The following is a 12098-nucleotide window of genomic DNA, read 5'->3' on the forward strand; positions in this document are numbered from 1 at the left end:
CTGTCTCCAGAATTCCACCAGGCCCGCTGCTACTGCCCTGATCTGAGACACTGTCATCTTTAGCCTGGATTCTGGCCAGACCTCCTGACTGGTCCCTTGCCTCCACTCGGCCCCATCTCTTCCCCACCTGGCAGCCAGAGGGAGTCACTTCAGCCACCACCTGTCAGAGCCTGTCACTCACTCTTCAGCTCAGAGCCTCCCGGGGGCTCCTCAGTTCTTGTAGAGTGAAAGCCCAGGGCCCTGGGTGACCTGACCCCAGCATCTTTGTGTTCCATCTCCACCACGTGCCCCTCTCACTGCAGTCCAGCCCCTCTCTGTGGCCCCAAAACAAATCTGGCCTGCTCTGCCTCTGGGTTCCCCATGCTTCCCATGCAGCAACACTCCTCCCCCAGCCCTGCAGGGACAACTCCTTCACAACCTTAGCTCTCAGCTCAGATGCCATTTCTCAGGGGCCTTTCCTGACCAGCCCACGTGAAGTGGCAGCCTTCCTGCCCTGGGCACTCTCCTGACCTTTTCTCCCTAGCCCTTACCACCATCTGCCATATTAAATGTCTATGTGTTTATTCTGTGATGCCTTCTGTCTCAAGCTTCACTAAGGCAGGAACAACCTTTTTTTGTTCCCTGTTTTGTCTTTAGCACCTAGAATAGTAGTCAGCAAACAGCAAGTGCTAAACACATGGTTAAGGGACTGACTGGACCAATGTGTGACTGCACGGCTTCCCAGACCCTCACTGGGGATAGTGTCTGGTCACTGTTCCCCATACAGGGAGGAGACTGGCAGTTCCCTCCTTTGGCCTGTTTTAGCAACAACTCACCACAGAGCCTAGGGTGAGTGGAGACACTTCTCGGACAGGTAAGTCCCCTTGTCTACCTCTCGCTCCCCATGCCCCAGGGGCCCAAGCCCACTCAGGCAGAGAGAGGGCCCCAGAAGAGGGTCTCACCCGGCATTTTCCGGTGGATCTGCTTGAACATTCTTCGATACCAGTCCCTGGGGCTGTCAACACTCTGGGATCAAAGAAGGCAAAGTCAGGCCACCCTCCCAACATCAAACCACAGACATTTTTCCTCGTTGGGTCTTTTCTCTGGCCACCCTTGAAGCCTCCCTGGGTGGGCTGTTGTGACATCTTTAGTAACAATACCTCCGTGTCGTCTGTTATGTTTGAGTAAGATATACAGAAGGGGGACATCTCTGGTGGTCCAGTGGTTAAGACTCAGTGCTCCCAATGCAGGGAGCATGGGTTCAATCCCTGGTCCGGGAACTAAGATCCCACATGCGTGTGGCATGGCCAAAAAAATTTTTTTTCAATTATAAAAAAAAAAAAATACCCAGATATATGGAAGAATCTCCACCAGTGATGACCCTTAAATTGTGAGATCTGGGGTGGCTTATATATGTTTTTTTCTTTCTATGTATTTCTGATGATTCTACAAAGAACATGTGTTTCTATGTAATGAAAAATAAACAGTATTGGTGGGGGGTAGGGTAGGAAGGTATTTCACATCCTCTACCTCACCTGTGACGCCAAAGAACCTTGGGAAGCAGAGGGCTATGTTACCCATCTGAGTTTCCGATAAGGAACTAGAGGCAGACAGCTGGCTCAGGATAGGCCTGGGAGTGATGGAAGGGCAGGTCCTCCCAGCATAAATCCTTCAGATCCTCCAAGCTTGCTGCTCCATCAGGCCTCACTCAGGACTCTTTCATTCACCCATTCAGTCAGTCACTTACTCAGCAACGATTTCACTAGTGCCGTGCCAGGCCCAGGGCCATGAATGGAGGAGCAGGGCAGTCCCTGCCAGGGTCAGCCCTTACAGTAGTGGCTCTCTACCATCGAGAACCTATGGGGTAGTCTAGTACTGCTCCCCTCCGCCAAAAAAAAATCACTTGTACAATTCAGACATGCCAGAGTGCTCATAATTTTATGGGGCTCATATCCCCTGGACCCATAATGGTTGAACCCCTGCTTTAGTTATGGGAACAGCCTTTGTGTCAGAGGTGGAACTCAGGGTGGACCCCTGGGCCCCACCTATCAGCAGCCCCAGTCCTGGACTCACAGATCGGGGCGCAATTGGCATGCCGCTCTCATCCACAGGCCCGATGCCCTCATACTTGACCCAGCGCTTGTCGCGCCGTTTGCTGTCCTTGGTCCATGTGGCTGACCACTTCTGGGAATGCTGGGAGGCAGGGGTCTTCTGGTTCCCAGGGGGCCGGCTCCCAGGGCCCGGCCAGGTCTGATACCAAGCAGGGTCTGTGGGGTACATGGAGAGGAGCTTCAGCAAAGGGCCCCACCTAGGCTTGTTTGTCCCTCAGCTCCTCAGACCACTGAGCCCTGTGGGTTCAAAAGTTTCAACAACCCCTTGTTTGTCTAAGTTGATGACGCAGACTCTACAAATGTCCTCATCCTTGGCAGGACCACAGGGTTCTGTTTGTTTACTTTTTAATTAAAATGAATGAAAATGGATTTTATCTTGAGAAATCTATGCCTGTTCCTACCCCACCCTGCTTTGTTGGGGATGTCCTCAGAGTTTTTAGAATGAGAGCTGGAACTGTCACACACAGAGAATGCTAGAGGCATCTCTAGCTGGGGAAGACAGTAGGATGTGGCAGAAAAGGGCCCGGGGCTGGGGGCAAAGACCTGAGTGCAGATCTATTGGCTGTGTGTCTTAGGCACAGCAATCAACCTCATTGTGCCTGTTTCCAACTTCTGTAAAATGAGGGTAGTCACAGCAGAGCTGCAGGGAGATCTAATGTGTGTGACTGTGTTCAAGACAGTGCCTGAACACAATCGACCCACCAGGGGCAGAAACTCACTCACCAGCACCTTTGGCCTCCGGGTGTAACAACAAAAGGGCTTCAGGGCAGGATGGACCAGTGTTTGAACCTCAGCTCAGCCTCTGTGACTGAACACCCCTGAGATATGGGTCCTTCACTGCAAAGATGCTAATAATGACACCTTACCTGGCCAGGCTATGGAGGGATGAAGTGAGGTAAGACCTGGAAAGTGTCTTTACAGTGTCCAGGATTTTCTACGTGCTTACCGACTATTTGTTAAATGTGTAAACTTCTCAACACATTGGCTGCCTCAAAGGAATGCTCTATAAATGTTGCCATCCTCCTAAAGAGAGAGGCCCTGGGGGTGGACGTGCACCCAGGAGGCTCCAGGAATCTCCCAGACCCTGTGAGCTGGGCTGGGCTGGGCTGGGCTGACTCACAGGAGCCCAGGAGCTGGCAGAGTCCCAGAGCTGTCTCTGCAACCTTCTGCTGGGCTGCTGCATACAGACGGGGGGGGGGGGGGGGGGGGGGGGGGGGGCTGGGGGACAGCCCTTAGGGGGTGTGTCTTGAGTTCAGCGCCCATCCCTTCTTCAGCCCACCTATGCTCACATTCCTTCAGCCTCCATTCCCAATCCAAGCCGACCCCTGGCCTGCTGGAGGTCCCCCTGGCTTAAGGCTATGTTCCCTGCACATTTCCTTCCCCCTGGCAGTGGGTGGGGGAGGCAGGGGAAGGGATGTGTCAGCCTGGTCTCTACCACAGCAGTTTCACTCTCACAGGCCAGCAAGTGCCTACAGGGAGGGGTGGTGAGCTGAGCTCACTGGCCCCAGGGCCTTGAGAGACTTTCACCCACCTCCTGTCCCTCCACCTGACCCAGAGTGGGTGCCAGAAGGCTGAGCCCAAGAACCTCTGACTGAACCCCTCCCCAACCCCTAACCCTGGAGCTGGTTTTCCCAAGCAGACCCACCTGGGTGTCTGGAAGCATCTCTCCTCGGTGGCAAGTACCCATTGCATACAGTCCTGGGCGCAGGGTCATGGAACTGGAAATTAAGGGTGTTGGAGCCACCATTCCGGATCACGGGCACCTGTGGGGAGGGGCCAGGAGCAGCAGCTCAGGCCCAGAGGGTTCTGCAGGAGGGCAGGAAGGATGGCTAAAAGGTGAGGGCTGGACCCTGTCTGGTGAACCAGCGAGGCTCTCTAGAGCTGTCATCCACCCTACTTCCCATGCTGATCCTCTTGCTGCCCCCTGACCTGTCCTGAGGCCCTCTCCCCAAGTAGGGGCCCACAGTACCCGCTTCCCTTGCTGTCTCACTCACCCGTGTCCCCTGGGCAGATGACCCTACGTGGGCCAGGAGGTGGCCTGGGATGAAGTCATCCAGGCTGAGTCCAGCTGGGAGGCTGTGGGGTGGGGCCTGCATGCTCGGGTCAAGGCTGGAGAGCTGCTCCTCAGCGTGTCCTCTGTGGGGAAGGAAGAAGGAAGGGGGAGCCTTGCTGGGTCCAGGCTGCCCCTGTCCTCTGGGTTCAACCTTGGGGCTGTGGGAGGGAGGGGGTCGGGCCAACTGGGTGGGAGCTCAGAGACCCAGGAAACAGGCCGCTGTGGGCACCCGCCTTCAGGCTGCCCGTGCAGGCTCCTAGAGGCACAATGGGCTGCTTGTTCGGCCTCGGGCAGGAGCTCTGGGTGGGAGTGGGGGAGGGGGAGGCCGGGCAAGGAGGAGGAGGAGGGAAGCTGGCTGGAGCACACCTCCAGCGGCCAGCCCCTTTGGGGCTCTCACTGCACAGCATGGCCCTCTCCCCAGGAGGGAAGGCAGAGGGAACTGGGGCAGCTGGCAGAGGCGGGCCCGGGTACCAGGACTTGTTTCAGTTCCCTCTGCCACCCCCAGGCCCCGTGAGCATCTGCTTGCCAGCGGGCACAAAGGGTTAGTCAGGCAGTGGGGTGGGGAGCGGCCACCCGCCCACTGCCCAGCGGGGCCAAGATTCTAGGGAGGCTGGGCATGTCCAGTCCGCAGGAACCATTCGTTCTGAGCTCAAAGTAGTATCAGCTCCCTTCTTTGGCTTCTCGGCTCAAACCGAAGCCTCACAGGACTCAGGGTGTCATGAGGGGTCAGGTGGCTTGGGCCGGGGCTTGGGCGGGACAGCGAGTTAGTGGGTGAGCGGGGAGTTGGCACAGGGAGGTGGTGCTGTCTCACATGCACACACACAGAGGTGTGCACACACTCCACTTTCTCCTGCACCTCCAGGCTGTCTTTTGGACAGAGGGTCTTCCAGGGAGCATCATGCCAGACAGGCCAGCTGGGTCTTTCCGCCCCAGGCAAAGGAGAGGTCAAGAGACAGGGCTCCCACATTCAGGAGAGGAGGCAATGGGGTTTTCCACCAAAGAGCCGAGCTGCCCAGGCAGTCCTGTCCCCCCTCACCTGTCCTGTTGAACGTGGCCAGAGGCTGAGCCAACATCGGCCACCTTCTGGCGCTGAACCGGTTCTGGCACTTTTGTTTAGATTTAAGGCTTGCGTGTGCCTGTGGGGTCTAGGGGCTCACAGGAGGGTGGCAAGGACCTTGTGAGGTGCTGTTTGTGTAGCATGGAGTGTTAGCACGGTGGATGCTTAAGATGGTGAATGGAGTGTAAAAATGTGGCTTGTGCAGAGTTACTGGGTCGGGGGTCATGTGAGCAGTATGGGAACTGTAGGTACAGAGGGGGTTCAGCTGAATAGTAGGTGGGAGGTATGCAGTGGGAGGTGGTGTGCAGCTGGGGGGTCGTATGAGCAGTGCAAGTGTGTGGAGACCAGAGCGGATGAAGGTGCCACGGGGGCTGTGACTACTGCTGTACCCAGTTTCTGCTCAGCCATAGTGGGGCTGTAGGGTACAGACAAAGCTGGGGGCAACTCTCTGACTTTAGTCAGGGAGTGGCAATTCCTTCTGACATTTGAGAAGACCTACTGGGGACACAGCTTTTCCGGGCCTATCCCTAGCTGGGGTGGCAGGGGAGATTGAACGGCTGAGGCTGGAGGAGGGGCAGCTCACCAGCTGGATCCAATTAGGACTCCTACCAAAAGCAAAACAGGCAGACACACCCCAGTTCCCGGCTACTCTCCCCCACTCTGCGGGGGAAACTGAGGCAGGGGAGAGTAGGAGGTCTGGAGCCCTGGGGCATGCTGATTCCTAGGCGCAACCCCACCCCAGACAGCTGACAACGGAGGCCAAGATGCAAGGTCAGCACAGGCAGCCCTGATCATCAGCTGACCCAGCCTCCTTCCCTCTCACTGCCATACCCTGCTGCATTCCCTGAGAACTGCCCTGTAGGAGGAAGGGGCCAGTAGGCGGTCTGATTCTTCAGGTGCTGCTCATCCTTGGTGGCCCAGCTGTCTGACCCTCCCTAACATGCACGCTGTGATGCACCTCTCAGGATACGCAGGAGTGGGTGGGAAGGATGGGCTGAGTGTTCCTCAGGTATCAGGAGGTGATAAGGAGGACTTCTCATAGGGAGGATGAGGCAGTGGGTCCCGCATCTGGCAGAGAACAGAGGGGGACAGGAAGTCCCCAGGTCCTCTCTTAAATCGGACAGCCCTTCACCCCTAACGGCTGAAAAACGTGAAATAGCCCACTGTAGTCGGCAGACTCCTTCCTCCCTCCAAGAACTGCCTTGACTTTGGGGGCTTGAGCCTCAGGCGCATCCCAGGGGTATTTTCCAGCTACAAGTCCACGACAAGTTCAGGTTTTCTAGACTTTCGCCTCATCTGGATTAAGGGGGGACTTCTCACCTCTTTCCCCCCAGCCCCCAGAGTTTGGGACCAGGACCCCCGAGGGAGGGGCTCCCAGCGTTCCCCCGGGTTGGAGTGCGGGTCCCTCCCCGACTGCAGCCCCCGCCTCCTCTCCGCCACCTCTCCTCTGGGGCACCTACCTTCCCTGGAGAGCAGGTGGAGGGGGCTGCGGACGCCCGAGAGGACACAGGAGCATCTCTGCGCGGCTCCTGCCTGGCGCGGCCGCGGCGGGCCCTCGGGGAGGGAGGGCAGGGAGAAGTCCGGGTTGTGCCGTCCACCCTTGTGACCCGATCAGGACGGGCTCCGCGAGGCCGGGCGCCCGAGGAGGAAGAGGGGGATCGGCGGGGCCGGAGAAGTGGGGACGAGGGCGACGCTGGGAGCAAGGACCGTGAGAGGCGCGCGGGGCCGGCAGGCGCGCGGGCAGAATGTGTCTCTCCCTGTGATCTGGCCCCTGGGCCGGACTGGGGTGGAGGGCGGGGGCTCTGGCCGGCCGGGGCGCGAGAGAGCTCCCCGTCGGGGTGCGAGCGGGCGGGCCGCGGGGACGCTGTGGGCCTTGCCGGGGGCCGGGTCGGCCGCGAGGCGGCGCCGGGAGAGGAGGTCCAGGGTCCCCAGGGAGACCGCTCGGGTTTCCCAGCTGCTTCCCCCGCCCCCACCGCAGGGCTGGCGTCGGGCGGGGGCGGGGGCCAGTGAGCGGCACTCAGAGTTTCCAGAGACATTTCCAGCGGGTGGGAAGGGAGCCGCTGCTCGGCGGAGCCAGGACAGAGGGCAGGAGTGATTAAAGAACCCGGGTCGAGCCAGCCACTGATATGGGACCCGGATGCAGACAGGCTGGGGCCGGGATAAGGTCGCCGCACGGACAGAGTGGCCTAGTGGGCCGAGTTAAGGCCCGGCCGTCTCCCTCCTCTCTTGGAGACAGAGTTGGATTGCGTGAGTGCGCGTCCCAGGCGTGTGCACACAGAAACACACACACACATACACACACGCGCGCGTGCACTGGCCAATGGGCGGATGCTTACACACGTGCAGGCCCCGCGGAGGACAGCCTCGGGAGGAAATTGGACCGAGGCAGCGGTCCCCTGGGCGTGCCGCGCCCCTGAAGAGGATGAGGGCGAGGTCCCTTTGGCAGGGATGGGGTTACCGGGGTCTTGGTGTTCCCATACACCGTATTTGTTTTGATCTTGCTGCTTTTCCGCTGTTCCCACTGCTTTGACACCGGTCCCGAGAGCCCGCGCCCATTGGTTCCCATCCCCTCCGGCCATCGCCACTACCCCTTCTTCCCTGTGTGAGAGAGCCTCTGTGCCGGCACAGAGCCTGTTATAGTGAAGGTTTGATGAATGCTTTACTATTAACGAATGCCTACTGCTAGTGGACAGACTCTGGGGTACTACTTCTTAGTTCTTGGCTTGGCTCTGAGACCCCATGCCCCAAATCAACTAAATCGTAAATACCTGTTGGGCAATCTCAGATCTACTTTGGAAACGATCAATTATAGATTATGAAAATATGGAACCATTCATTAGGACCTACTGGGAGTTAGGGGGCTTCCCTGGTGGCTCAATGGTAAAGAGCCTGCCTGCCAATATAGGAGACATGGGTTGGATCTCTGAATGGGGAAGATCCCCTGGAGAAGGAAATGGCAACCCACTCCAGTATTCTTGCCTGGAAAATCCCATGAACAGAGCAACCTGGCAGGCTGCAATCCAGAGAGTCACAAAGAGTCAGACACAACTTAGCAAATAAACAATAACTGGGAGTTAGGCTAGTACTCTGAGGCCACCATGCACTTCAAGAGTGTTTTCCATTCAGCACAAAAGTTGAGAAGGAAGGGAATGGAGAAAGATGAAACCTTATTTTAAAATTCCTACCATCACAGATACTATTAGCTATATCATTCCCTGATTCAAGTTAAGAGATGTCTGCTTTACGGTGAACCAGCTTGAAACAATCTCACATGTGAAGCGCAGAAGGAGGGGAGGCTGAGGTTGAGAAGCTAGAGAAAGAGAGAGGTGTGCCACCTAGCTTCCAGTGTCTGCAGGGCTACCGCATGGAAATTGCCTGGCTGCACTGGCAGGCCTGGCACCATTGGGCACATACTCCAAGGCAGATCCTAGGTCTCCAAGAAAGAGCTCTTAAATGATTTCAGGAGTTCCAAGTCTGCCAATTGTGGGGAATCTTCATAATTATTGCACTGAGTACCCGCTCCAGTATTCTTGCCTAGGAAATTCCACGGACAGAGGAACCAGGCAAGCTGCGGTCCATGGGGTCACATAAGAGTCAGACAAGACTTAGCAACTAAACAACAGCAGGGAGCTGAACCAGATCACTTTGAAGGCCCTTTCCAAGAATCTCTGATTCTCCAGGAAAGCTGGAGGGACGGGCATGGGCCGGTTAACCTCTGCCCGCAGAAGTCAGCATCAGAGAGGAGGGAGGAGCTTTGAGAGAACCTGAGTGCAGGCGGCAGTGGGTCGCCCTTCCCCTAATGCTTGGATACCTCCTCACCCCCAGGCACCACCCTCTTCCCTCCTGAGGGACAAAGCTTGTGCCCATCTCCCTTGTCACCAGTTTTTTCCCCACCTGTCAGGATCCTGGTGATTAAGGGCCACATCTCTTTCGTTTTCTTCCTTGTTCTCCAAAGATGGTGAAGCTGATGATCTTCTGACTCCAGGAATCCTGGCCATACCCGCTTCTCACCAGCAGCAAGCTTCTCTTATTCTCTAGGGCTCTGACCTGGACTCCAAGATAAATATTTAGTGTAGAGGGTGCAGCTGAGCCGACAAAGGTCCCCAGCTTCCTGTTTCTCACAAGGGGGAGGTGGCAGCCATGGGCGAGGAGCAGGGGACTGGCTACAAGCCTCATCTCTATAGAAATGGGGAGTCCAGTAAACAGCTTTGTAGGATGCGACAGGGGAAGCTCTGCCGGAGACCTGAGCTGCTTTGACTTCTGCCTGTCTGCTTCAGGTCCTGCCGGGCTTATCACCTTCTGTCTCAGGTCAGAACCTGCGGTGCCATGGCGCCTGTGGGAATCACTCTCCTTTGAGAGTCAGAGGCTGTGTACTTGGACCAAGGAGGAGCTCCCTCCAGCCCACAGCCTCATGGAAGAGAGGATGAGCAATCAGTGGGAGCACAGAGTCTAAGGAAACAAAGTGACGCCTCCTTTTCTGCTCATCTTTAGGGAGAAGAATCCTTTCTCTTTGAAAAGTGGGAGATTAAAAGGAAAAAGAGTCGCGACATCCAGAGAGTCAACCCCAAGCCAGGTGTCTGATTTCTCAACTCCTCCTGCCAGCCTCAGCTCGCTGGCTGCTGGCCTGGCGGGGCAGAGAGCTGGCATGGCTCAGGAAGAAGCTGAGGTTAGGGAGGGCCATCCCAGGTGACCAGGCTGTCGCCAACAACAGAGCAGATTCCTTTCATCCCAGTGCACTGTCTCCTTTGGCGACTGCCTTATCGCCTGACAGGGACCTCCCTCCCTCTGACTCTTCCGGGGCTCTGGCACGATCTTTTGTCAGGGGGGCTGCTGCCTGTGTCTTCTCAGAGCCACCTGAGCCATAGTAAACACTGTTACATAACCGTTGTTTTTTCTAGCTATCTGATCTTGGTTGGCCGCGTGCCCCGCCCCCACCCTGCCCCCTGAGGCCGCCACCTTTTGTTCCATGGATTATCCCCCAGACGGCCCCCATGTCAACTGAGGTCTGTCCACGCCTGCCACACTCAGGGATGATTAGCCAAGAGACTACCAGTAGGTGTTATGCTCTTTACACGGAAGGGGGAGAAGAGGGTGGGTATTCATACAGGAATGTGGGTGGCTCTGAACATCAGCCTCAGTCCCCAAAAGGAAGGATGAATGCAAAGAGCATTTAAGTAGCTTTTTAACGTAAGTGAATAGGGTGAGCAGAGAATTCAATTTCGTTTCTCAAGTGAGAAAAAGTAAGCCAGGCATCCCAGAAGACATAAACCTGAACTCTCAGCAACATGTGTACCTGCCTGTGGCTGATTCATGTTGGTTTGTGGAAGCAACTGTGGAGTCTTGCACCAAGGCCACAGAAGTGGAGCCCAGAACAAACGTCACCTCTGAAGCTGACTGAGCCCCCTTGTAACCTCGCCCAGAGTCCCCCTGATCATCACCAGCAAACTCCCTGACCCATATTAGACAAAAATGCCCACCCCAGTGCTCATCCTATAGCATCCTAACGAATCACCTAATGCTGGCCTTTTGGCAGGAATTTTGTCTTGAGGCTATAAAAATTGGACACTAACCCACGAAAAGCATTGGCTCTCCCTGGTCTGTCAGGAGATCGGCCCACTGTGTTTGCAAGTACCCACATTATCTCTGCTCTTTGTTCTTAATAAACTCACTGCCTTCTGAAATGCTCTGTGTCTGGAAATTCTTTTCCAACCCATGCTAAGACTGCCTCAACAGAAACCAACACAATATTGTAAAGAAGTTATCCTACAATTAAAAATATTTTTTTTTTTTTTAAAGAAGACCCTGAACTCACAGTCCTTGAGAAGTGTCTGGTGCTGGGAGTCTGGCGTCTGAATGTCACACTCAGATCAGCCCTGAGCGGCCAAGTGGCCCCCTGTCTGTGTGCCTCCGTCTCCCCATACTAGACAGAGGAAGAGCATCTGCTATCCCTTCTTTTCCTCTCCACAGGAATGAACAAACTTTGCTATAGAGTCTAGTTAGGCTATGAGCAGGTTCTTAATTTGTGCTCTCAGAAGAGTGTTTTCTTCCTGCCAGGGACATTGAGCAAAGCAGACCAACCAGAATGGATTAGCATAGAAAGCCCTGTTCCTTTAGAAGGTTTTAGACTTCTCTACAGGGGAAGGCCACGGTGACCCATTAGTGAGGAACTGAAAACAAGTCACACCAGAGACAGGAGTACAGATATGCACTGTTTCGTCCCCTAGACTTCATCTTTTTTTCTCCTGGGTCCACACCTGACTCCAGCTTTTGCTCATGTTGCCAGCCAAGTTCTACCAGAGCTTCTTGTCAGGCCAAACAGTCATGGGAGCAGGAGCGACAGAAGGGGAACACGAGTGGCCCACTGTGGGTCTTGGAAGACCCTCTGAAGCTGACAGTGGTGTGGCCTAACCCAAGTGTGTTTTAAGGGGAAAAAATACCCATTACAGGTCAGTTGTGGTCCTCGTTGGAGCCTGGTAACCACAGTGAATGGATGCCCTGGGACAGAGAATGAGGCCTTTGGGCCGGCTTGGCACAAATCTTTCCATAGCGCCCACATGATGTAACAGCCATCTATTCAAGGTTCTCAGAGTCAGCCACATCCAAACCCTGAAGGCTGAGAGAGAACTCAGCCTTTTGTCCAATTATCTAGTCTATCTTCAGGGAGGCCTTTACACTGACATCACACCAACAACTGTTCTCTCTCTCCCTCCCTTTATAGATGAGCAAACAAGCACAATGTGCAGATGGGATGTCTTTGAGAAGAACTGAGCTGGATGAACCTCTTTTAGTTCTCAGGACAGAAAAGAAGAGCGAGTGGCTGTCAGTTCTTCAGAGAGCAGATTTTATAAGTGAAAGATAAATAAGTGATGACCTCAGAGGGAAAATCCAGCCAAGGTAA

At 55.4% G+C, this 12098-nt stretch overlaps 1 protein-coding gene across 6 annotated transcripts in view; it reads right to left on the minus strand.

Annotated features, from left to right (window-relative positions):
• SORBS3 (sorbin and SH3 domain containing 3) overlaps window positions 1-11003 on the minus strand; it is a 29108-nt gene extending 18105 nt beyond the window's left edge. For 2 of the 6 annotated variants that reach the window (XM_069575995.1, XM_069575994.1), the window contains exons 1-5: window positions 9095-11003; window positions 4085-4226; window positions 3736-3853; window positions 2053-2246; window positions 942-1005 (exon numbers count right to left, since the gene is read on the minus strand). In XM_069575995.1, the coding sequence (XP_069432096.1) occupies window positions 942-1005; window positions 2053-2246; window positions 3736-3853; window positions 4085-4226; window positions 9095-9198 (622 nt within the window). In that variant the 5' untranslated portion in view covers window positions 9199-11003. Of the gene's footprint in view, window positions 1-941; window positions 1006-2052; window positions 2247-3735; window positions 3854-4084; window positions 4227-6660; window positions 7189-9094 lie in introns of those variants that run through there. The other 4 variants (XM_069575996.1, XM_069575999.1, XM_069575997.1 and 1 more) reach the window with 4 other exon arrangements.
• Between the last annotated feature and the right edge of the window lie 1095 nt (window positions 11004-12098).

This window comes from Ovis canadensis, chromosome 2 (genome assembly GCF_042477335.2).
Source record: "Ovis canadensis isolate MfBH-ARS-UI-01 breed Bighorn chromosome 2, ARS-UI_OviCan_v2, whole genome shotgun sequence".
In the NCBI taxonomy this organism is placed as follows: Eukaryota; Metazoa; Chordata; class Mammalia; order Artiodactyla; family Bovidae; genus Ovis; species Ovis canadensis.